Source organism: Grammomys surdaster, unplaced genomic scaffold (genome assembly GCF_004785775.1).
Source record: "Grammomys surdaster isolate TR1022 unplaced genomic scaffold, NIH_TR_1.0 237, whole genome shotgun sequence".
NCBI lineage: Eukaryota > Metazoa > Chordata > Mammalia > Rodentia > Muridae > Grammomys > Grammomys surdaster.
In genome coordinates this window covers 418,009-441,544 of record NW_021604682.1, presented here as the reverse complement: position 1 = coordinate 441,544, position 23,536 = coordinate 418,009, and the positions used below count along the sequence as shown (strand labels likewise).

General features: G+C 46.0%; 1 protein-coding gene across 3 annotated transcripts in view; it reads right to left on the bottom strand.

Moving 5' to 3' along the window:
• Positions 1–23,536, bottom strand: part of Adarb1 (adenosine deaminase RNA specific B1) — a 122,565-nt gene that overhangs the window by 17,111 nt on the left and 81,918 nt on the right. For 2 of the 3 annotated variants that reach the window (XM_028773946.1, XM_028773945.1), the window contains exons 2-7: positions 21,985–22,059; positions 17,705–18,639; positions 13,476–13,590; positions 9,950–10,118; positions 8,789–8,937; positions 7,469–7,637 (exon numbers count right to left, since the gene is read on the bottom strand). In XM_028773946.1, coding sequence (XP_028629779.1) covers positions 7,469–7,637; positions 8,789–8,937; positions 9,950–10,118; positions 13,476–13,590; positions 17,705–18,639; positions 21,985–22,012 — 1,565 coding nt within the window. In that variant the 5' untranslated portion in view covers positions 22,013–22,059. Of the gene's footprint in view, positions 1–7,468; positions 7,638–8,788; positions 8,938–9,949; positions 10,119–13,475; positions 13,591–17,704; positions 18,640–21,278; positions 21,322–21,984; positions 22,060–23,536 lie in introns of those variants that run through there. The other variant, XM_028773947.1, reaches the window with a different exon arrangement.

Genomic DNA, 23,536 nt, shown 5'->3' with positions numbered 1-23,536 from the left:
GGAAAAGGAGGACTCCTGATGAGGAAGGGGAGGACTCCTGACAGGAAGAGGAGGACTCCTGATGAGGAAGGGGAGGACTCCTGACAGGGAAGAGGAGGACTCCTGATGAGGAAGGGGAGGACTCCTGACCAGGAAGAGGAGGACTCTTGACAAGGAAGAGGAGGATTCCTGACAAGGAAGAGGAGGACTCTTGACAAGGAAGAGGAGGACTCCTGACGGGAAGAGGAGGACTCCTGACTGTTTTAGGAATAGATCTAGCTCTGACTTATGGCTAACACCACAGTTACACTAGGGGCAAATGACGACACTCTAGCCTTTTCTGTTTGTGCCCTCTTCTGAGGGAAGCAAGAGGTCTGGCCCTCAGTCTCTCCCTGTAGCAGCTGGCACAGCCCTGGGAAGACGTTGACTGGTCTAGTCCACTCTCTCCCAAGAACTCCCAAAAAGGTCCTCAGGAAACAGCTCATGTTCAACAGGCCACCTTTCTCTTTCCAGCTCCCCTCAAGCCTCAGCCCCAGGTTCCAAGCTGGCTGGTCTCCCCGCTTGAGCCTAGAGGACTGGGCACACAGGAGCTGCCCACTGAGCTCCCTCACAAGCCTTGTACATAACTTATACTTCTAGTTTCTACAACCTCCCTCAGCCCCACAAAAAAAGTCAGCATGCTAAATGGACAACCTGTAATTCCTAGGATGTATTCTTTCTACCCTCCAAAAAAGAAATCCATCCAAGCAGCCTTCCCCATCCTTAGAGAATGTCTGAAATGATTCCGGCTCCGGAGGCGGAGGCCCAAGGGCTCCTTTCGGATGCAGATGAGAAGCCTGCTGATTTAGAAACTTAAGCAGAACTTAGTCCCCTGGGCAGTAATGTAGAATCTTGCAGAAACCAGCATCTGTCAGGAGCCATTAATTCTGAGCACACACTTCCTAGAAGATCCCAGGAGCCTCTAGAGCTCTGAGGCACTGGGCAGAAAACAGAGCCCTTCAGCCAGCTCTATTGAAAGACACACACATGTCAATAAGCCTTACGGAGAATAGTTACTCTCACTTTCCCAGACCACAGACCACTGGACCAGGACATCCCAGATACAGCCAGGTTCCAGGGGGGCAAAGCATTCACCAAGTAACATACACACTGCAGCCACACACCTAGAGATGCCTGCCCACTTTCCACGCCCACCTGGCCAGGGCACTGGATGAGGAGCTTCCCTGCTCAGGCCCCAGGAAGAGGACTCATTTGTCACTAGAAGTCAATAGGTCCTCCCACCTCCTGGCTTTCGGCCTGCAATGCTGGGTTCAGGACTGCTCTGTGGCTTTTCTGTTTTGTTTCCCTTAGGTTATTGTTTGAAGATGGGCCTCACAGTGTTGTCAGCTGAATCACTGCAGAGCCTAACCTGGCTCTGAGCACCCAGGGACTCTGACTAGAAGACAAACAACAAGACCAACACTGATCTGTGCATGACATCTTTCTGCAACCCTTGCTCAGACAAGCAGCTAGGTCAGGACGCTAGCTTGCTCAGTGACTCTCCTTCCTCTGCTTCCATGTCACAAATAACCTTCAGAGAAAGGTACTTGTAACCTTCAAAATAACCCTGTATGCAGTGTGGCTCTTCCAGGGGCTGGCTTCCCATGCCTCTGTAGGAGTCCCCTTCCCCATCCATGGAGCAGCCCTGGCCTACTTACCACCTGTCCTGAGTAAGCCAATGTGCCAAACAAGCCTGTCCTTGGATCTGTCTTTTCCTGCATCCTCGGGTGGCAGAGGCCACAGACTTAGGTCTCTTCCCAGGGCCTCTCACTGTCCTAAGGACAACCCTTCTGGGGCTGCCCTCACCATCTGGCTAGCTGGATGCTATGGTCATCTCTAGTGCTCTTCTACAAGAGGAGCGAGTGGCCTCTGCACAGCATACATCTGTTCAGATCTACACAGCGGCCTCCTTGGAGGCCCTGCATCCAACTGACATCATTCTGGCCCCCACGCTACTCTTGGGCCATGATTTCCTTAGCTTTGTTGGCTTTTCTGGAAATGTCTGTCATTCCAATTTCTACCAGTTTGCCCGTGCTTTTCCTCAAAGCAATTGTTATTAAATACGAAATAAAGGACACAGAGTTTTAAAAATTCTGACTCTGGTACTTGTTTTCGTGACCTCCCTTTAGCTAAGGGCAGAGACTCCCCTTGCTCAGCACACCCTTCACACCTGTGCCTTTGTGCAGCAAGGTTGCTCCTACTCTAGACTCTGACTCGATGCTGACTGAGGGTCAGGGCTCTTACTACATGGCTTTCCTTGTTACTGCTGTGGGACTTCGGTAAACATTAGTAAGTTAGAAATCGTATGTAACTGAGAAGCTACAGGATACGGACCACTGTAAAACTGCACAGAGATAGCCAGGAAGGGACAAGACAGTCAGTTGTATCTGGCGTGACTTTAGTGACCTCTGCCTAAAAGAAAAGTGGAGTTCTGGGAAAGCCTTCGCAGCTTGGGACGGAGCGTGGAAGTTATAAAGAAGAACCTTGTATAGCTATCTCAAGTCTGCCCAGAGGACTGGTGTCCATCTTGACTGATTGGCAGTGATGGGGTAGGATGAGAGTTTAGAAGCTACTAGAAACAGGCAAGCACCAGGCTAGGACCCTATTCTGCTGGCAGGCACCAGGGGACCAAGAATTCAGAAAAGCCGGAGCTTATTAGGAAGAACTTACTTGCACAAAGCTAATACATAGTAGCTGAAAGAGGAGTCTCTTTTCCTAAATACTCAATCCCAGCTAAGTAAATAAATAAAAAGCACCAAAAATAAAAAACAGAAGCATGGACCAAAGGACTAATAATAAATTTCTGGAACCCTACCTTAAAGAAATGCAGATCTGAGTGCGTTGGCAAATAATTCAGAGTAAGTGATGCAGGGGGCGGAGAGATGGCTCAGCAGTTGGAGCAACTGGCTGTTCTTCTTAAGGACCTGGGTCCGATTCCCAGCGCCTACACGGCAGTTCACAGCCATCTGTGACTCCAGTTCCAGGGGATCTAACACCCTCACACAGACATACATGTAGGCAGAACACCAATGTATATAAAAGTAAAAAAAAAAAATCATAAAAGTAACGGACATAAAGCTGCCCAATGAGGTAAAAGAGCACAGGCATACGACGCTACGGAAAGATCACGTAAAGACAATGGGATCCGTCAACCCATGAGAGACTCTGAACAGGAAGAAAACAGCTGGACCGAAAAGCTTGGCTGAGAAGCCAATGGGAGGACGAGCCAGCGAACCTGAAGATGCCATGAAAATCACCATAGAGCAGGTTAGAAAAACACAGGCTATAAATGAAGACGGGCTATGGGACTTAGGGATACCAGGGAGCGGAACAACACTCAAGTCCTGGGAATTCCGAGTGGAAGAAAACAGGAATGAAAGTCTATTTGGAGAAATACCTGAAACGCTAAGGCAAGAAAGAGATCACACAGATTCAAGGGCAAAGAACCGGGAGTGAGCGTAAACAGGAAGGTGACACCGAGTGCATCCCGACTTAACTAAGTCCAGACAGACCGTCTTAAACAGCGGTGGAAAGTAAACACTCGTATAAAGTGAACGTATCGGTTCCTCAGTAAAACCTTATGACCCAGAAAGCAGTGGGAAGATCTCCTCAGGTATCCCTCACAAATGATGAAGACTTAGGATTTTCTCGGGGATCACCAGTGGGCAGGTTCATCACTACTAGACCTAAGAGGAAGCAGACAGGAGTCCTTCAGGCTGAACCATCGGAATGACAGACAGCAACAGAAGCTGGGTAAAAACGTGAGGGAGGCTCTCCCTCATGGTGGAGGCTCTCCTGCATGGTAACCTCAGGGCTGGAGAGACAGCTCTGCGGTTAAGAGCATTTGCTCGGGGGACCGGAGCTCAGGTCTCACCTTTCGCGGCAGTGTTCATGATCTCTCGTAACGCTAGCTCTGAGGGAGCCAACGCCCTTTTCTGGCCTCAGAGTCACCCTCACATTCACAGCATTCATTCATACGATACACACACATACTCACAAGTGAGAATAAATGTTAAAAATGAACTATCATATAAATATCTATTTAGATACAGGTTTTAATGTATTTAGAGTAAATTTATAAATAAAATAGTACATTTACTTACTATTCACTTACTTATCTTTAGATAGGGCCTCACTGTACAATTCGGCTTTGATCAAAGGATTCTCCTACTTCAGCCTTCTGCAAGCTGGGGTTGGGTATACGCCACCATACCTGGCTTGTCATTTTGGTTAACCGGATATAAATAAATTGGACTACAGATCTATATAAGTGGGTATAAACTATACAGAGACGTAGCCTGTGCTACTGACGAAGTACGAGGGAGTGGAGCTAGAGAGGAAGAGTCTTCATACAGATCTGAAGTTACATCATCACAGTTTAAAACAGGACGCTGTAATATTACGATGTTTTACGTAGTCAGAGTCATAACCACGGGGGTGGAGAGACGACTCGGGGTTTAAGATGAGGTACTGCTGTTCTAGAAAACCTAGGTATGCTTCCTAGAATCCTTATCTGGGGGCTCTCAACTGCCTGTAACTCCAGCTCCAGCTGTATTCAACACATCTGGCCTTCATACACATCTGCACAGACACCCTTCATACACACGCACGCACGCACGCACGCACGCACGCACGCACGCACATGCACATGCACACACATGTACATATTTTTTTTAAAAAAAAAAAACCCTTAAAGCTACAAAGGAAGTTCTGTAGAAAATACAAAAAGAAAGGATATTCCTATGAGGCTTTTTTAAAAGCAAGGCAGTAAGAGAGCAAATCAGTAAACTAATAAAGGGAGAAATAAAACTACATGTCACACAGAAATAACAAGGGGAGCCTTCCCTACCTGGAATATTTTAAATGTTAATGGACTAAACTTCCCTGCCAGATGACAAGACTGACAAATGGATTAATAACATAACGGGTTGAATTATTTATATCTTAGGAGATTTACTTCAGCTCTGAGGACACAGGTATTGCTGAACGTGCATGGATTAAGAGAGAGAATTCCTGCACCAGATGAGCAGGAATAATTAGATAACAGAGATTTTTAAATTACATAAACTCTCAGAAGAGACAAAAGACAGTATGTGATGATAAAGGGCTCAATTCGCCATCAAGATAACACATCAACAAGCCAGCAAAGTGGCCCAGTGAGGAAGGGCACTAACAACCTGAGTTAGACCCCGGGACCCACAAAGTGGAAGGAGAGAACCAATCTCTGCGAGTCCTCTGACTTCCACAGGCACCCCCTGCCAGACACATTTGTTGTGAAACAGCGGCTACAACAAATCCTGTTGAGCATCAGACAGCAAGCCACAGAACTTCTGAATACATGACGCAAAGCCTGAGGGGCCTCAAGGAGAAATGGACAGCAGCATAATAAGGTTAGGGAACGCCAACGCCCACTCGGCTATGCACGTATCAGATGGAAGAGCAAAACGGAAGCCACAGATTTAGAATACTGTAGACCGCATAGATCTAACATAAACAGAACACTCCACCATGGTAACCGCAGACTACACACGCTTCCCAAGTGCATCGAGAACATTCTCCAGGGCAGACCACACACCAGCCTCAAAACAAGCTTTACAAAATTCAAGAGAAAGTAACACGTACAAGTATCATTCTATAGAGTAAAGCTATAAATTGGTATAAAAACACAAACTGAGAAATTAGATATACGGAAACAAAATGCCGTGCTCTGAAGGCATCAACAAACCAAAGTCTCAAGGGAACTTACACGCGTGAAAATAAAAGCAAACATACTAAAGAGAATTCTTATGAAATCTCTAGGAGGCCTAGAAAGCCAAACAACTTAGGAGAAAAAGAAAGAAAGAAAGAAAGAAAGAAAGAAAGAAAGAAAGAAAGAAAGAAAGAAAGAAAGAAAGAAAGAAAGGAAGAATAACAGGGGCTGGAGAGATGGCTCAGCGGTTAAGAGCACTGACTGCTCTTCCAGAGGTCCTGAGTTCAATTCCCAGCAACCACACAGTGGCTCACAACCATCTGTAATGGGATCTGATGCCTTCTTATGGTGTGTGTCTGAAGACAGCAACAGTGTACTCACATACATGAAATAAATAATAAATTAAAAAAAAGAGTAAGGTTTAAGGGTCCTATTGGCTGATTTTAAAGATATCAAAATAGTATAAATCGATAGTAATCAAAAACACGGTGATCCTGGCATACAAATATACAGTGCAACAGGGTAGAAGGGACTGCCTACAGATGAGCCATCACACACACACACACACACACACACACACACACATGAATGTGTTCGAGAACACAGAAAAGCATGTGAACAACAGACTGGAACAATACATAAAGAGTCAACATGCCACAGCAGGCACAGGCAGCATCCCACTCCAGCCTGGCGGTTCGGAGCACGTAAGCTTTGGGTTCTCAGGTAAGCTCAATTGGCAGAGACTACACAAATATTTCAAAATGCAAAAACCTCCAAGACCTCAAACACTCCTGGTCCTGATTTTTTCTTTTCTTTCTTCTGTTTAGCTAGGTGTTACCCAACCTGCACCAGTACTTGGGAAGAGTGCTTGCCAGTGCTGGTCCAAGGCACAGGTATGCTGGACCCAGGTCCCCATCAAACCCAATCAAAGCAAAGTGCTCACGACTACTGAAAAGATGAGTTACTCATAAGGGATGACCAGGCTTCATGCCACACTGTGCGACGTGGACACTGTGAGACGTGCCTCCCTGAGCTTGTTAGGACATGTCAGGTTGGGCATGTGACCCATCTGGTGTGAAGGAGACAAAAAGCACTTTGTCTATGTCAATTCCAAACCTTCCGGGTGGCCAGTCAATCCAGAACTGCTTACCCTGGTGCCACAGGGTTGTGTTCTGTAGGGAGAGTTTGGTTTTATATACATTGACATACGTTACCTGAAACAAAGAGAAGAGCATCTGAAGAAAGAGATTTCTAAACTCTGACCTGGATCTAAGCTCCCAGGAGGAGCTGCTTCCCAGGCCCGAGGTAACTAGAGCAGTGTGTTCACGGTGCTCTCTCCTCGGCCGGGGGTGCCTCATGCTGTTGGTAAAGATCAATTACTACAGTGCTAACTGATGGGCATGGCAAGGTGGGCCGTGTTCCCTGCTGACAAGGAAATGCTTGCACGCTTTCCTCAGGGAGCAAGCTGTGTGAAGTACAGCCTGTAGAACGCCTAACATCATCAGCCCAGCCCTAATACCGAGGTTGAAAAAGACATAATAAAAGGCAAGATGAATGTCTGGAAGCAAGTGATGTGGGAACACTGGAGTGTCCCTCCAGACAACCCCAGAAGCACCTGTGTAGGATCTTAGTCCTTAGAGAACTAACTCTTGGACCCCCCGAGCAGGGAATGGGGTTGGAATACAAATGAGTCTGAGGCAGAGTTAGGAAAGGGCTGGTACTAAACGCGAGCGTGGTGAGGGGTCAGCCCTGTGACCTTACCGTGCTATCTTGTCACTGCAGGACATGGTGAGCAGCCGTTCCCCCTGCAGCACCCCGTCCCAGGTCTGGATGCTGGCATTTGAACGCACAGGGATTGTCCCCTCGCCAGACTCTATTTTTGTCCGTAGCTGTCCCCTTGCCTTGCGATTCGGATGCCTGTCTGCCGGTTCTAGAAGAAAGAGAGGGTTCAAAACCCACAGGTGACAAAACAGCTAACATACCGGAAAGCACATCTAACGTTCCAAAATTTAAAGTATAGCTTATGGATATGTATGCAAACATTTATTCAAGCCATGTAAAAAATACATCCCGGTAAATATATAAAATTGAACTAAAAAGACATAATACACACCACACTTATGAACATGGAGAAAGGTGGGTTACATTTACATTGGCTGAGATGATTTCCATCATTAATGAGTGGAAGCAAATGGAGAAAAATGCTAAGACTTGCTAATTCTGAGCAACAGATACTTGAACTGCTTGTTGTTATCTGTTAACCTTTGTATTTTATATTTATTTATTTATTCATTTATTTATTTATTTGGTTTTTTGAGACAGGGTTTCTCTGTATAGCCCTGGCTGTCCTGGAACTCACTCTGTAGACCAGGCTGGCCTCGAACTCAGAAATCTGCCTGCCTCTGCCTCCCAAGTGCTGGGATTAAAGGCGTGCGCCACCACCACGCGGCAACCTTTGTATTTTAATTGTTTCAAAAATTAAATACAGCAATCAATCCATTGGGAATATGTGAAGATACTCCCAGTGATTAGCAGTGAGTTCTATGAATATGGGTGACTGTAATTTTTTATTACTATTATTATTTTAAAATAGTAATTATTTACAGCGAGTATCACTGTTGTCATAATCCAGGAAACCCATTTGGAATACGTGGTGCTTGGGTACGGAGAGTAGGGATACAAAGTAGTAGATACAAAGTGTCATAAAGCCGAAGTGCTAGGCTGGCCTCAGAGGATGGAACAGAGACACTGAGGGCCTCCTTGCCGGTGTCCACCTGCTTCTGGGGAGCGGCCTCACCCTTCACACCCTCACTAGTCAGACTCACTGCAAACACAGGGATCACTCAGCACTTTCCTCTTACAATTAGCATTTTTTACTCATTAACATTTTCTGACTAAATTGGGAAGAAAGAAGCTGTACTTTTACAGGGACTCTTATCAAAACCATACCTAAGGCTGAAATTTAAAAAAAAAAAAAGTAAAAAAAAAAAACTGAAGAAGACAAATGTGGATGCATTCTAACACTACATTATATTATGTTTTCTTAGAAACCTGTCAGCTGCTGAGAGTCTGGCGTCATACCCTCTAGCACGGGCTCGTGGGGAGAGAATATTCTGGCGTCTCCGCAGGGTGAGGTGCTGATGTACAGGTGGAACTGCACTGTATCCTTCAGCCGGAACCCACCCCGCTCTGACTTCTGAAATATGGACTTTTTCTGGTCTTCTTTGTTACTGCAAGGGCAAAGTTACAAGGTGACAGTTAAAGGTGTGTGCCACCAACGTGGGGTCTATGAGTTCAGACTGACCTCAGAGGCCAGTGCTTTCAGTAAGGAGAGGTAGGTTTCTGGAGATAGTATTTTGCAACATATACCAGGTTGGCTTCGAACCTGGGATTCTGCTGCCTCAACTCCCCCTTCTGCTAGGATTTACAGTTGTGCAGTGCCTTGTCTGGCTTAAACTGGAATCACTGTTATCCATGCTTATAGTAATCCATAGTTCAGGTCCATCCAGTGATCAATATGTCATCAACTAGGAGTGACCGTTCCTTCTCAGGTGTGATTTTAAGGTAGAAAGACCACATGGAAGATATGGCATTGCCAAGAAAAGCTGACAGGTGCAAGATCAGCTCTGACCATGCTCAGTGACCAAAATGAAAAGGACATTCTTTACCAGGCAGTTTGGAAAGACATGTTTTTTCTTTTTTGATTTGTTTGACTTGTTTTGTGCTTTTTTTCTTTCTTTCTGCTTTTCAAGACAGGGTTTCCCTGTGTTGCTCTGGCTGTCCTGGAACTAGCTCTGTAGACCATTCTGGCTTCAAACTCACAGAGATCTACCTCCCCTGCCTCCCAAGTGCTGGGGTTAAAGGTGTGCACCACTGCCTCCCAGCTAGGAAGACATGTTTATATTTACAGTGCATGAGGGGAAAGATACCATCTGAAATATGGGCTTGAAATATACAACTATGTTTCTGTGTATATGTCTTATATAAGTATTCATGCGTATGCATGTGTGTGTGTGTGTGTGTGTGTGAGTTCGTCTACTCTAGTTCATAACTGAGCATCCTGGGAGAGTGGGCCTGCTCAGACAGCATCACAGGACAGCAAGGCTGGCCCCCAGTATTGCTCACACAGCTACAGTCCCGAGGATTCCTCAGTGCTTACACAGACAAGAAAAGGCTAGGCAATGCTTTCTGATACAAAGTATCTTAAAATAGCTTCCTTCACGTGTTCACTTCCAAACTTACTTTAAATAAAGCTCAAGCTGTGCATAAAGAAACCTGAGCAGGGACCTGCGGGAGATTATTTCTGCGTGGCAGTCGTTGAGCGCGAGGCCACGGTCACTCATGTATTCACCGTTGATACACTTCGTCCCTGTCGAAACACTTATCACCTTGGCATCTTTGACATCTGTACCTGAAAGACAGGAGAGTGACTGGCAACCAATGATCCATCCTGTCTGACGTGCTCTAGGCAACTGGACCATGCAGGGTCAGCTGAACAGCTTGTCTTCACGTGTGTTCATGTCTCGGATTCCTACCTGAGAGACTTGAACAAAGAGCCTCTCCCTGAGGCTGTTATGTACCAATTCCAGGAAGCTACCTTCCTCATCCTGTAGTCTACACCCTGAACTTAATGTGGTCATTTCCACTGGCATGCATGGGTGTCTGAACCGTCACCCTTGACTTTAGGTAAGAAGCTATACGTAACTACTACCTGGCCTGCAATCAGTCCTAAAGTAAAATATTACAGAGGCTAGGAGGAACGACTTACAGACTCAGGATGAGTACCAGAAAACAGAATCAGCCTCCACGAGGTCATTAGTAACTGTTCTCACTTTCCCACACCAAGAGTGAAATCATACACAATATGACCTTCCAGAGAGGGAACATCATGATTAAATGCTGTGAAACAGATCACTGACCCAGACATGCTACAGTGACCTGACTATGGAAGGGAATGTGTCTCAGTGGTAGAACATATACCAAGCATGTGTGAGGCCCTGGGCTATATCCCTAGGATGATAGTAACAACCACAACATACCAATCCTGAGTGTGGCCTCAGAGCAGACTCACAATGATGTGTGTGACAGAAATGATATGTGCTACATGTTGTCAGGGTCAGTGTTCACGGTCAACCTGACACTCTAGAATCACCTAGGAGATAAGTCTCTGGGCACATCTGTAAGGGGTTCTCTAGCCCAGGCTGGCCTTTGGGAATACCTATGAGAGATTTTCTTGATGAGCTTAGTTGAAATTAGAAGACCTGCCCACTGTGGGCAGCATCATTCCCTGAGCTGGGACCCACATTGCCTAAGAGAGAGAAAAGGGAGCTGAACAAAACACTCTTCTCTATTTCTTGACTACGGTTGCAATGTGATCAGCTGCCTCAGGCTCTTGTCAGGTGACTTCCCTACCATGACGGACTTCTCCAACTATGAGCTGAAGTAACTTCACCTAAGCTGTTTTTATCAGGGTACTTGATTGTAGCAACAGGGAAAGGAACTCAGACACAGGCTATGTGGGAGGCACTGTGCCAGGAGCATTAGTGACTCCTCCTCACCACTTGTCTTCACAATGTCCTCTGAGAGCTTCTGTTTCCATTTTGAAGAAAAGAACTGCAGCTCACAGGGATTGATAGCCTGCCTGAAGCCATTCAGTCAGTGAGGGCACTGAACCTACGCACCCAGTTCCGTTTCACAGGCTTTAGACACACATTCTGGTGATGAGCGAATGGTCGGAAAAAGATACAAAATGCTAGTAGTTAGTCTTCTCTGTTTTCTGTTAGAGAATCCCTGGGAGAAGTTTAAAGGGGCATATTTTATTTTGACTCACAATAAGAGGTTTTAGTCCATCGAGGCAAAATAGGACAGAGCAGCTTCACTCACATGGCTGGAGGCAGGGAAGATGCCCGCACTCGGGCCTTCTCCTCTTTCCCTTTCTATTCCCCTGGGGCCCTCGCCTACAGCACGGTGCTGTCCACATGCAGGCTGCCCCTCTCCACCTAGGCCCCTCTGGAAATGCCCTCACAGACACACCTAGGCACTTCTCAAATCAATCAAGGTTAGCCATCCTTAGTCCACTGGGAGTCAGCCCAATAGCCAAACACATCCTAAAACAACTTTCATCCTTGGTCTCCAAAAGGATATTAATGAAAAATGGATTTAGTTTAAGTGTCATAACTGTTCAAATCCAAAGTCTACTGAGACTCAAGGCAAAAGCTTAGCTGTGAGCACTGTAACAATTAAGGCACATTTTACATATTCCTGACACACAGTGACAATAAACCTCCCACTCCAAATGGGAAGAACGGGGACCAGCAAACTGTAGACAAGCTTTTTGACACAGTGTAACCCAAGTTTCCAGCACGTTCTGGGTCCCCATCTGGAACCTTACACATGTCCTCATTCTTAGTCGCCCTGGTCTTCCAAGCTCCACAGAATCACCCACTAAGATGAGCTTACACACTCTAGGGCCTCTTAGGTCCACATCTCCAAACATTTCTAAAATTCCTCCCACAAGCCACTTCCAAAAGGCTTTTCTGAACCACACAGTCATATCATTCACAGCAACAATCCCAATGGATCACAGATGGCACCATGTTTCTGACATATTTGTCACTGATATGACAAATTCATGAGAAAACTGAATTTTTTAAAAACTTTGTTTCTGTTTTCAGTCCACTGTAGGGGGAGGATGTGGCAGAACAGGTCAGATATGACGGTGACCAGGAGAGAAAGGGGTATATTTATGAGCGGGTATGAGGGTGAGATATGTGGGTGAGGGAAGGGAGAGGAAAAGAGAGGAGAGAGAGAGAGAGAGAGAGAGAGAGAGAGAGAGAGAGAGAGAGAGAGAGGGAGGGAGGGAGGGAGGGAGGGAGGATGAGAATGAATATGCTTAGATTAACGGACCCCCATTCTCTGAACCACTGGCCATGGGATGCCGCCAGACCCATTCAGGCAGGTCTTCCACCCTGTCACTCTCTGGAAACGCCCTCAGAGGCACGCCTCTTAAGTGTGCTTTACCAACTTTCCAGATGTTCTGATTTTACAGGACTTCTTCCTGCTCCCCATAGAATTCACGCTGCTGTGGTAGTAGTGACACATACAAAGCAGAGAAGGTTTAAGCTTCAACAGAAGAAGTCAGAGATCGTAATGTGTTATTTCCAGAGTAACCCAGGTCACAATGGTGTCACATGGGAATACAGTATGCTTTCTCCAAAGGAAAAGGACACAATGAAAAGTTGAACATTTGGGGGCGCTAAAGAGATGGCTCAGCAGTTAAGAACACTTGCGGCTCTTACAGAGGATTCTGTATTGATTCCAAGCACCTGCATGGCAGCTGACAAACATCTATAACTCCAGTTCCAAGGGAAATCTGATGCCTTCATCTGGCCTCTGAGGGCACTGTATGCATCATACATATAGACGAAATGCACACTCGTGCGCGTGCACACACACACACACACACACATTCTTTTTTAAAAAACTGAACATTTTGAAGGAAGAGTTTTGTTTGTGTAAGTTTTTTGTTTTAGGGGTGGGGGGGTGCTAAAGACTGACCTCAGGAACCTCACTGCCTAAAGATGTGTTTTACCCCCTGAGCTGTGTTCCCACCTCTAAGAAGGAAAGAATGGCTTCTGAGGGCAATTTCTATATTTGTATAAGACACATGCACAAACACAGAAAGAATAAGAGGGAATAAAAGGGAACTTTCTGTTGGTGTCACGAGATCTAGAAAGCAGACAGGGTGAACAAAGTGCTAGAAGCTTACCTGTGGTCATCACTACTCCAGAAAGCACTTTCCTTCGTGCATGAGGGGAGGAAAAGTTGTCTGTCAGGTCACTGAACTTACCCAGGACCAGGCGTGAGACAGCATCTGCCAATACCTGGATGGAGAGCAGAGACCAAGTTTAGGACCAGGGCTCCCTGTGGTGGAACCAGCCTCCCTCAGTGCCAACACATGCTGCCTAATGCAAAGACTCTTACAGTCTCGCTTCTACCATAGAAATCCCCACAGGCATACCTAGCACATGTGTGTACGTGTGTGTGTGTGTCACATGCATGATGGGTGTGTATGCACAGAGACAAAAATCATCAGTGGTTTATCTAGCCATGGACCCTGTGCCTGACAACACAGGAACACTAATGTCAGTGAGCATGAATATTATGGGTGTGACCAACCACTTTACAATTTACTGGAGGCCTGCTCCACAGAAGGAAATCCATGCTTGGCACTGTAAACTTGGTCTGAAGCCCACGGCTAGGAAGCTTCTGGCCATCTGAGAGGAAGCCATTGCTGATGTTTTGCTAAAGACATGCTGTCAAACTGCTCTGTAAATATCTGTTTATACTTAAGGGCCAGTGCTGCGCCTGGTCTCAGAGAAGCACCTTTTGTAGCCTGCATCGCTGAGTGAGGAGAGTGATGACAGGGGGAGGTGACGGGAAAGAGTGACTGTTGAATGCTCAGCCCCAGAGAGAATATCCATGTCATCCCCTGCAAGACTAAGGGAACACTGGAAAAGGGACAGAAAACTGTAGGAGACGGATGGGGTGATAAGGGCTGAGAAACGCTGTTTTCTAGACGTGACATGGTGGCTGTACCCACTACCTTGCCTTAGGAAGATCATTAGTGGTCACCCGCCGAAGGCTTGAGAACAAGGCTGGGTTCTATCGACATTCTATCATGGATAGGTGTATTGTTGTCTTTTCCTGTTGCTGTGATAAAATACCCTAGCGAAGGCAGCTTAAGGGAGAAAGGGCTTATTTAGCTCATACGGAAGTCACAGCAGCAAGAGCTCGAGAGAACCGGTCACATTATATCCACAGTCAAGATGAAAGATCAAGGGATTCATGAATACATTCTAGTGCTCCATTTGCGTTTTCTATGCTTAAACAATCTAGGGCTCCCTGCTAGGGGAAGAGTCTTATTAGTTAACATAATCAAGATACTCCCCACCCCTAGCCAATCCCCAGACCAACCTACATACAGACAGCCCTTCAATACGACTGCCTTCCCAGGTGACTGTACCCAGTGTTCACATATTGAGGGAGGGCCTAGCTTAGAGGCTCCCACCCTCCCTAAAGAACCACGGGAAGTTAACAGTTGCTGGGGAAAGAGAAAGTCATTTCCCACGGTGCTGCAGCTACTGGTAAATGCCCTTACTCAAGTAAAGAACCCCCTCACCCACGCTTGTGCAAGCAACCCCAATTAGACATAGTGGGTCACACACAAAAAGAAAAAAGCCATGAAGGTAGGAGGGGGCTTGTTGGTAAGAAGGACTTCAGCAGGAGTAGGAAGGTGTAAGAGAAGATACTAGGAGGGAGGAAATGATTAAAGAAATATATATATAATATATATTAATTACACACATATATATGTATGTATATAAAGTTGTGAAAAAACAGATTTTTAAAATATAAGTTTTAAAAGTTTTTATTTCATATAAGGGTACGGTCCAAGTGATTTTCCTGCACAAGCCTGAGCCCATGAATGCTGACTAAATATCTATGGAATACATACTATGAGACACAGGCAACTGAAGAACACAAGTTGTTCTGACTCTCTGATAAAGGACTTATGGACCTGACCCTGTGTGACTGGGGCTGTAAACAACAAAAGTATAAAGATCCTAAATGCAGCTGGGCATAGCAGCCTGGGCCTTTAAGTTCTGATACTTGGGAGGCCGACAGGCGAATGGATCTTTGTGAGGTCATGTTCAACCTGGTCTACATTGTGAGTTCCAAGGCAGCCAGAGCTATTCAGGGAGACCCTGTCTCAAATAAGTAAATAAGTAAACAAACAAACAAATAACAAAATGAGATATCCTACATCCCAACCACTCACCTTCAACAACATGAACAAGGGTGAGGCCCTGTTCTATACTGACGCTTGGCTACACTACCCTGGCATGCCTGCTGCAGCAGGGCACCACAGCTGTGGTACAGCCAACACTCTCTGACTTTAGCCCCACCCCACCCTTGAATCATCAGGATGGCAGACAGCTCTCAGGCCAGGGATGCTTGGCTCAAGCCCTTTAAGAAATATTTCAGGGAAAAAGCAAGACCTTACATCCTTCCTGGAAGGCAGGATGTGATCCTCCTACCCCTACCTCTGCCATATAGCCACTGGGATTGGTCCTGGAAGTCCCTTCAGAAAAGACCTTACTGGTTTCATCCTCTGTGGTTCATAAATTTCTAAGCTACCCTGGGGCTCTAAAAGGGGCAGTGTGGGTTGTGCCACTGAGCAGAGGTGTGAGGATACTGTTCCCAGACAAGTGGCTCCAAATCAGAGGTCCGGAAACTGATGTGTGACATCTCAGGACCCAGAAGAAAGCAGCATAAAGAGGCAGAGAGCGGCCCAGCTTACTGTACCATGACTAGATCCTGACAAATGCCATTTGTCTCCCAGGGTCAGGAGCTCGGTCCTTTCCATACAGAGAGAGTTCCAGGACCATCAGGGCTACATAGTGACGCTACCCTGTCTCAAAACCAACCAACAAAACAACAAAACAGAAAGCAGGGTTGAGGCCACCTGCCTCAGACCATCTGTCCGCTATCCCTCTATGGGATCTGAGGCATCTGAAGTCGTTTCAGTGGTCTGGCGACATTAAAGGAAGACAAGTCACATCAGATGGTATGTTGAACTCAGGTCAAAAGATTTTAGCAAATCTACACCTAGAAATCAAGTCGCTTGGGATCTAGTACTTGACTTGTAAAATAACCACTGGACCAGCTGGTTACTCTTGGAGAGATGCTAACAAGGGACTCATTGGAAACAAGTACCTGCTTGTCACAGGAAAACAGTAAGACACCATATCCATTCCTTCACACTGAGCTGTACTTGACTGCTTTAGGCAAGTCTTTTCAAACCAAGATTTGGATTTAATCCCAGCATTTGGGAGGTAGAAGCTGATAGATCTCTGTGAGTTCAAGGCCTTCCTGGTCTACATAGCAAATTTCAGGCCAGATAGGGTTTATAATGAGACCCTGCCTTAAAAAGAAATCAGTAAATTAAAACCAAGAACTATGGTCAGCCCAACTCTAGCTCTAACGCAGGCCAGAGAGAAAGGGCCCCACCCGAGACTCAAGAGAATGGCCTTCCTAGCCACTACATTTTCTAACTTGTTAATTCACTAGTTCTGGTCAACGGCTTCCACACTAAAGAACATGTTGACACAAAAGGCTTAAGACATAAGACTGAAAAACAGATATGTGAAATCGGGATTCTGACACTGCCAATGATCCGGGACCTGATGAGGACTGAAGGTCCCTTTACCTTCTTCCTCTTTCAGAGACCCATCCTGAACTACCTTAAATTTCTCTTTCTTTACTGTGAGTTTTCTATAAGGGGCACAAACCTAAGTGGCTGTCCACATCCAGCTGGAGTAGGGAGAAGCCCACAGAGGTGCCACATAGGAATTCTGGCATACAGAGATGCCTAGCAACTGGCAGGTTCTCAAGTGTTTATGGAAGAGCTCCCCCTGCCTCACTCCTGACCTGCCAGCAGCTCCCTACTGCTCTGTGGGGAGGGCTTTATTGCCTTGACCTTACCAGGGGCCTTCAGTGGCAGACTGGCCAGCAGCCCTTATTCTGCCCATGAGTTTTCTGTGCAATGATTCAAAGGTTGCCTGCCCTACTGAACAGAGGCCAAAACTCCAGCATCTGGGCCCCCTGCCCCTTTCCTGATAAAGGCTTGCTCTGGGGTGCAGGTCTCTTTGGGGGACATAATTCAACGGAGAAGGAATGTGGCTGTGCTGGTGAGGGCCCTGAGGTATCCCTGCTCTGAACTGTCATGACTCTAGCCAGCATCAGGAGACTAAATCAGATTCTCAGAGACCATGGAAACTGAGGCAAAGTTACTCCATAGCCAGACTTACCCGAAACTGCTCCTGCTGAAGGCTTAGTAACATAGGGAGTCAAAAGCAATAGTGAAGAATAAAGGCTGCCTAGAAATGTCATCGAGGGCAATGGCCACTCATTTGCAAGCACACGTTTCCTCACCTGTGGCAAATGCAACTGAAGACCCTCACTGAGGACAGGCTGGCGAGATGGTGTTTGGTCCAAGTGCAAATTGAAGACAGTAGCCAAGGCAGACTGTGCAGCCCGGGCCTTGGCAAGCTTCTTGTTTCTCCCTGAGCCCTCAAAGAACTGGCCATCTACCACCACGGACATGACAAAGCTCTTGGCGTGGCTCTCCCCACTCTCAGAGAGGAAGTCATATTTCAGCCCTGGGCGTAGCTCATTCAAGATCATCACGGGATTCTTCCCACTTGGGGGTGGGAATGGTGGTGGGATGGGCAGAGGAGGCTGGGTAAGGGTGGCAGGCACTGGGGAGGCTGACAGGCTAACGTCTCCACTTGAGCTGAAGGAGTCGTCCCCATTGGAGCCTACGTAGAAGGGTGGCTCTGACTTGTCTGGAGTCTCGAAGCCATTGAAGAGTGTGTCAGGGAAGTCGGCCTGATCAGATGTGAAGTCTGTGTTCACAGAGAGGGTCCTTCCCATGGCCAGGTGGGCCTCGGAGGCATTGGGGAACTGGACAAAGGACCTCAGGGCCTTCTCAGCAGCATGGAGTTTTGCCTTTTTCTTTGTAGGGCCAGAGCCCTCAAAGACCTGTCCGTTTACCTCCACGGACATGACAAACAGAGGCGCATGCACGGGTCCTGTCTGGGACAGCAGCATGTACTGCAAGCCGGGCTTGATCTCATTCAGCTGCATCAGGGCGTTCTTGGGCAGAACAGGCCCTGGTGTTTTCCTTCGCTTCTTCAGGCGGTACTTGGAGTGGCCATTGCTGCCCTCCTCCAGGGGCCGCTTCCTGCTGGTGCTACCACCACCCCCGTTGGAGAGTGGAATACCCTCGCCAGGCCCGGGTGTGCTGCTGTCCTTGGGGGGCATGTTGTCCAGATTGCGGTTTTCTTTAACATCAGTGCTGCTCGAACCTGTGGTGCCCAGAAAGAGTAACTTACAACGCCTTCGTTGCAGGATCTTGTAAATGCAAAATTTATAGATTCCTTTATCTCTTTGTAGCTGGGTAAGTGATGTGTGTGTGCGTGTGTATTTCCTTCCTCAATGCAAATTTGAGGAACTATACATTGACCAAAGATGTAACTGTTTAGGGCTGGAATGCACTTGAGATTTTTTTTTTTTGAACTAACGGACCTATTACCTCTTCTACTTAGTTTATCAATTTCTTCTGCACTAGAAGATAAACATTTTAAACTATTTTCTCTGCCACAGACATTCTGAATCTTGCTAGTTTATCACCATGTTACATGTTAAGCTAATCCACAAGACCCCCACTAAGTCTGATGAAGTGGTTTCTGAGTCCACCAGCACACGGGCAATTCCCTCAGTGTGTGCTTCCTTCACAAGGTTACTGACCTTAACAGACGGCAGTTTTTAAACTAAAGCACTTCTCAGGAGAAGAGGTGCCGTTTAGACACATGTATTCCTAACTTACTTAGCTTTTGAGGGTCCAAACATCTGATCAACACATGATTATTTGGTTTAGTTTGTGAACTGATCATAGAAAACTGCTTATGTAATAAGATAAAGTATCATATGACTTTATGGAACTTGATTTTGAAGAATAATGTATCCATTGAAGACTTTTCATTATGTTTCAGCACTATTTGCTTCAAAACCTTCGATAAATTTTATGCTTAAAAAAAAGAGTAAGAACAGGACCCAGTCCTGGAGCAGCAGGTAAGTTGTGGTCCCTAATTTCAGTTTCACAACAGGCCAGCAAACCTGCCTTTCTAAAAAAAGCTGATAGGCTTTCAGAATAACTTGGAGACTATACCTTTTAAATATACTTTGCATGGCAAAATAAAAGGTGATTTTGATCTTTGAGGGAACTAACTGTCAGGCTTGGTGGTGCACCCCTGTTCTTTTACCACTTAAGGGGGTTGAGAGTTAGAAGACCAACGAGGCTACCGGAGCCGTGGCTTGTTGCAACCTCCTGCCAAGCAAAAAAGACTGTCCTTTCTCAGGGGGGCATTTTAGGTCCTCCCTGACTTATTAAGCTTTCTGAAAAAAAGAAAGAATGACCCCCCTTTTATCCTTCAGTTTCACAGTCCTGTGCACTGGGCCTGTGCAGTGTTTAGATCTCCAACCACTAGCTCCTAAAATCTAACGTAAATCTTAACTGATGAAAATATTCCCGAATAGGATGGCTTTGGGGGTCTGTGTCTACTATGTACCACACCAGTGGATTTTCTTTGTGTCGAGTAATCTGAAAACGCTGCAAATGTTCCTCAGTGAGCCCGTGGGCGGGGCTAATGTGATGGACATCTTGGTCGTTGTTGCCAGCCTGATTCAGCTGACACAGCAGACTACCAAGACAGACTCAGTCGGTGGAAAGTCCCCTGTGTGAGGCGGGGAGGGGGTCTCTCAGTGGACACCCCTGCCCAGAAGACTCCTGACACACACGCCACTTCTCCCAGCTGACAAAGCTAATGGAATGGGCACTAAATTTTCATTTATAACATCCTCCAGCAAAAGACCGGTAGGTTACTCCTTTCGGTGCTCAGGGAACAGAAGGTGAGAAGGCAGAGCAGAGACGGACAGAGATTAATAAAGGGGAGAACATCACACACTACATCTGCTCACAGTTCCAGTTTCTCAGTAAACATAATTATCAGCAAAGAAATGCACATTATTGACAAGGCACTCTGACACGCATTTAGCCAGACGTTAGTGATGTCAAACAGCCAAATGCTCTCAGAACTAAGTTAACAGTCAAGATTATGAGAAAAATACACTTTCTGTGAAAGCGGAAATCACTCTCAATTCTTACTTCAGAAATAAAGGTACCAACCGATCACATGGTATCAAAAAAAAAAATGTTCCTGGGGAAACAAAAATAAAATACTCCAATTATAGACAGAGTCCACGGTCAGCTGAAGCAGACACTGTCTCCATGTACCACTCTGCTGCATTCAGAATGTGAAGTGAATCACAGTGCAACTTTAACTGGTTTTAAAACCACGAGAGATGTGTACGGCTGACATTTTTAAGTCTGCACTAGACCCCAGCGTTTATTAGAGGAATATTCTTTGGGAGGATACTTCCTTAGTTAAATTAACCAAGGTTCAATGGTGATAGCCACAGCTGGAGACAAAACTCACAGTCCCCAGCCAGCAGGTAGTTCTAGGGACACCATCACACACTCCCCAGAGAGTTTGCAGGCTTGGCACAGCATTGGCAATACTGTCTGAAATGCAGATTTAAAACCTGGCAAAGCTGAGAGTGACCAGTGGACCTGCCAGCAAAACTCCACAGCTTAAAACATCTCAAGAGCAGAACTGAGGAGAAGCAACCAGTGAGCTGTGAGCAGTACCCACATTAGAGGCAAAAGCATGCCAGCTACACCACTTAAAATGGCACTGGACTGCTGCCTTGTGCCAGCCAGTGGCCATCCTAAGAGTAGACGATGTCTGCTGCACAGCCTACCCCAGATCCAGCACGGCAGCGGGACACAGACTGGCCTCACATAGCGCTATTAAGCTCTGGGTATCCAAGAATTGCAGAGCGGCAGCCCGGGCCAGTAGACCGAGTCACAGAAAGCGTCCCGAACCTGGGTCTCACCATTACACCACCCCCAGGAAAATGTGGCTCTGCTGCGCGGCTGCATGCTCTTCCTTCAGACAGAGCATCTGAGCTGGAAAAGTGCCTTCTTCCAGACAACTTCCCATTTAGATCTGAGGGTGGGCAGAAACATTGGTGTGCCTGAGGCCCCGTGCCAGCAGCCCCATGGAAGACGCTGGAGAGCAGAAAGGGCCCCAGTGAGGGTTTGGTTCACACAAGCACCAATCACGGTCCAGTCTTCGAAGACTAAGATCATGTGGACTCCCTTCCCTCCAAGGCGGGAGTAGCAACTGTGTCTGAAGGGAACCTTATGAACAGTTATCCCAGTGACCAGATATCTGAGCCAATCAAAAAGGTTTTCTTGAGTTTATACTGGCGCAAGTTCAGAGCTTTACTACAAGAACCACTATGTCACAGGAAGCCACACAGCATTATGGGACAGGCACCTAGAGGCATATTTCTGGAATAAAAATGATGGTCCCATGATAGTAATGAGGGATGAAATCTCTAGATAGGGTGGTTGTAAGGAAAATATCACCAGTAAATATTGAAACCTAGTATACAGAAGCCCACCACTGCCAACAGCCCACACCCCAGGAAATATCAAACCTCTCTTGTCAATCAAACTTACAAAAGCACTAACATTTTAACTGGATATGAGCTATTTGACACTATGTGACAGGCCTAGATCTTACTCATATTCTCTTCATCTTCTATATCCATGGTAAAATGCTTCTGAGGGTTTCTTGACTGGCGGAGACCTCTTTTGTCTGAAAGACAGCAAGAAACAATGTTTAGTGTGTGATCCTTGGAAAATGAGGTATGGAGTCTTTGTGTGATCGTATCACTGCAATCAAAACAACAAAAACTGTAAGGAGCCTGCCATCGGAGAAGGAACATTCCCCGTTCCTTTCACCTCCTCTCAGCATGTTCTGGGCCACCAAAGGACCCCCGACGTAGCCGTCTTATGTGGAGGGCCACTGGAATTAAGAAAGGGGTCACCACAAAGGAAGCCTAGGGCAGCGTCCAGGAACCTCATGCTTTACCCTGGGGATTAAAGGCCACTAGGGGTTCTGGGCCAGGGACAAGGTGGTAATTCTAGCCCACAAGGAGCTGCTGTCAATAGCCATGTCTTACCCAATCTCTGTTGTAACAGAACTATGAATGGGTGACAAAGTGACCTCACACAACAAGACCCCCAAGTACTTCACCCACACTTCTGTGCATCCCCACAGCACATCACAGGAGAGCAAAAGTGTATAATAGCTTGACTCTAATACAATTCAATCTAACACGATTCCTTCACCACACACAACTCCCATCTCACTGGCAGGAGAAACCGAGAAAAGAGCTAAAGAAAAATTTCAGCTGCCCAATCACTAAAAGACTCAAGGTTTTCATCTGCCAGATTATTTCTGATAAGTTGCAATTAAGAGAAAAAACATTCACAAATTTTGAAACAAACATTGCTTTGTAAACAAAATTTGCTCTATCAATAAAATAAATTCCTTGTTTTTAGGAAAAAGGTGATTAAATATGCTAAGAAGTACATATATCTCATAAAACACTTGCATAAAATACATACAGATTTCATGACAATTATTTGTTAGTAATTTTATTCTCGTTTTTTTCCCTCTGGTACATGCAGTGTTAAGCACTGATGGAGTTTCTACATAGAATACTTTATTCTGGGGATTGGAGAGATGGCTCAGTGGTTATAGGCACTGGCTGATATTCAGAGGACCCAGGTTTGATTCCCGTCACCCACATGGAAGTTAAAAACTGTCTGTAACTCCAGTCCCAGGGGATATGATACCCCTTGTGGCCTCCTTGAGTACTACATGCACATGGTGCAAATACATACATATATATACATATATACACACATACATATACATACATACATACACACACACTCATACACTCATAGACACACGCACGCATGCTGGCAAAACACTCACACATATAAAATGAAAAAATCTTAAAGTGAAAGTTTTCCAGGGGGCTATAAAGGCATTATCACTTTATATTGAATCATTATCTTAAGATATACTTTCAGAGTATCTATTATGTTGGAAGCAGAGCTGGGGTACTGTAAGAACCTAAAATGAATCAGATAGATTTTGCAATTGAGAAATCCCAATGTCTAGACAGCTAGCTGTGCTAAGAAACTTTTGCTAACAATTACGGGTGTAGAAACAGTAGCTATCTGTCAGAGGTGCACACTGAAGTATCTATCTGTCAGAG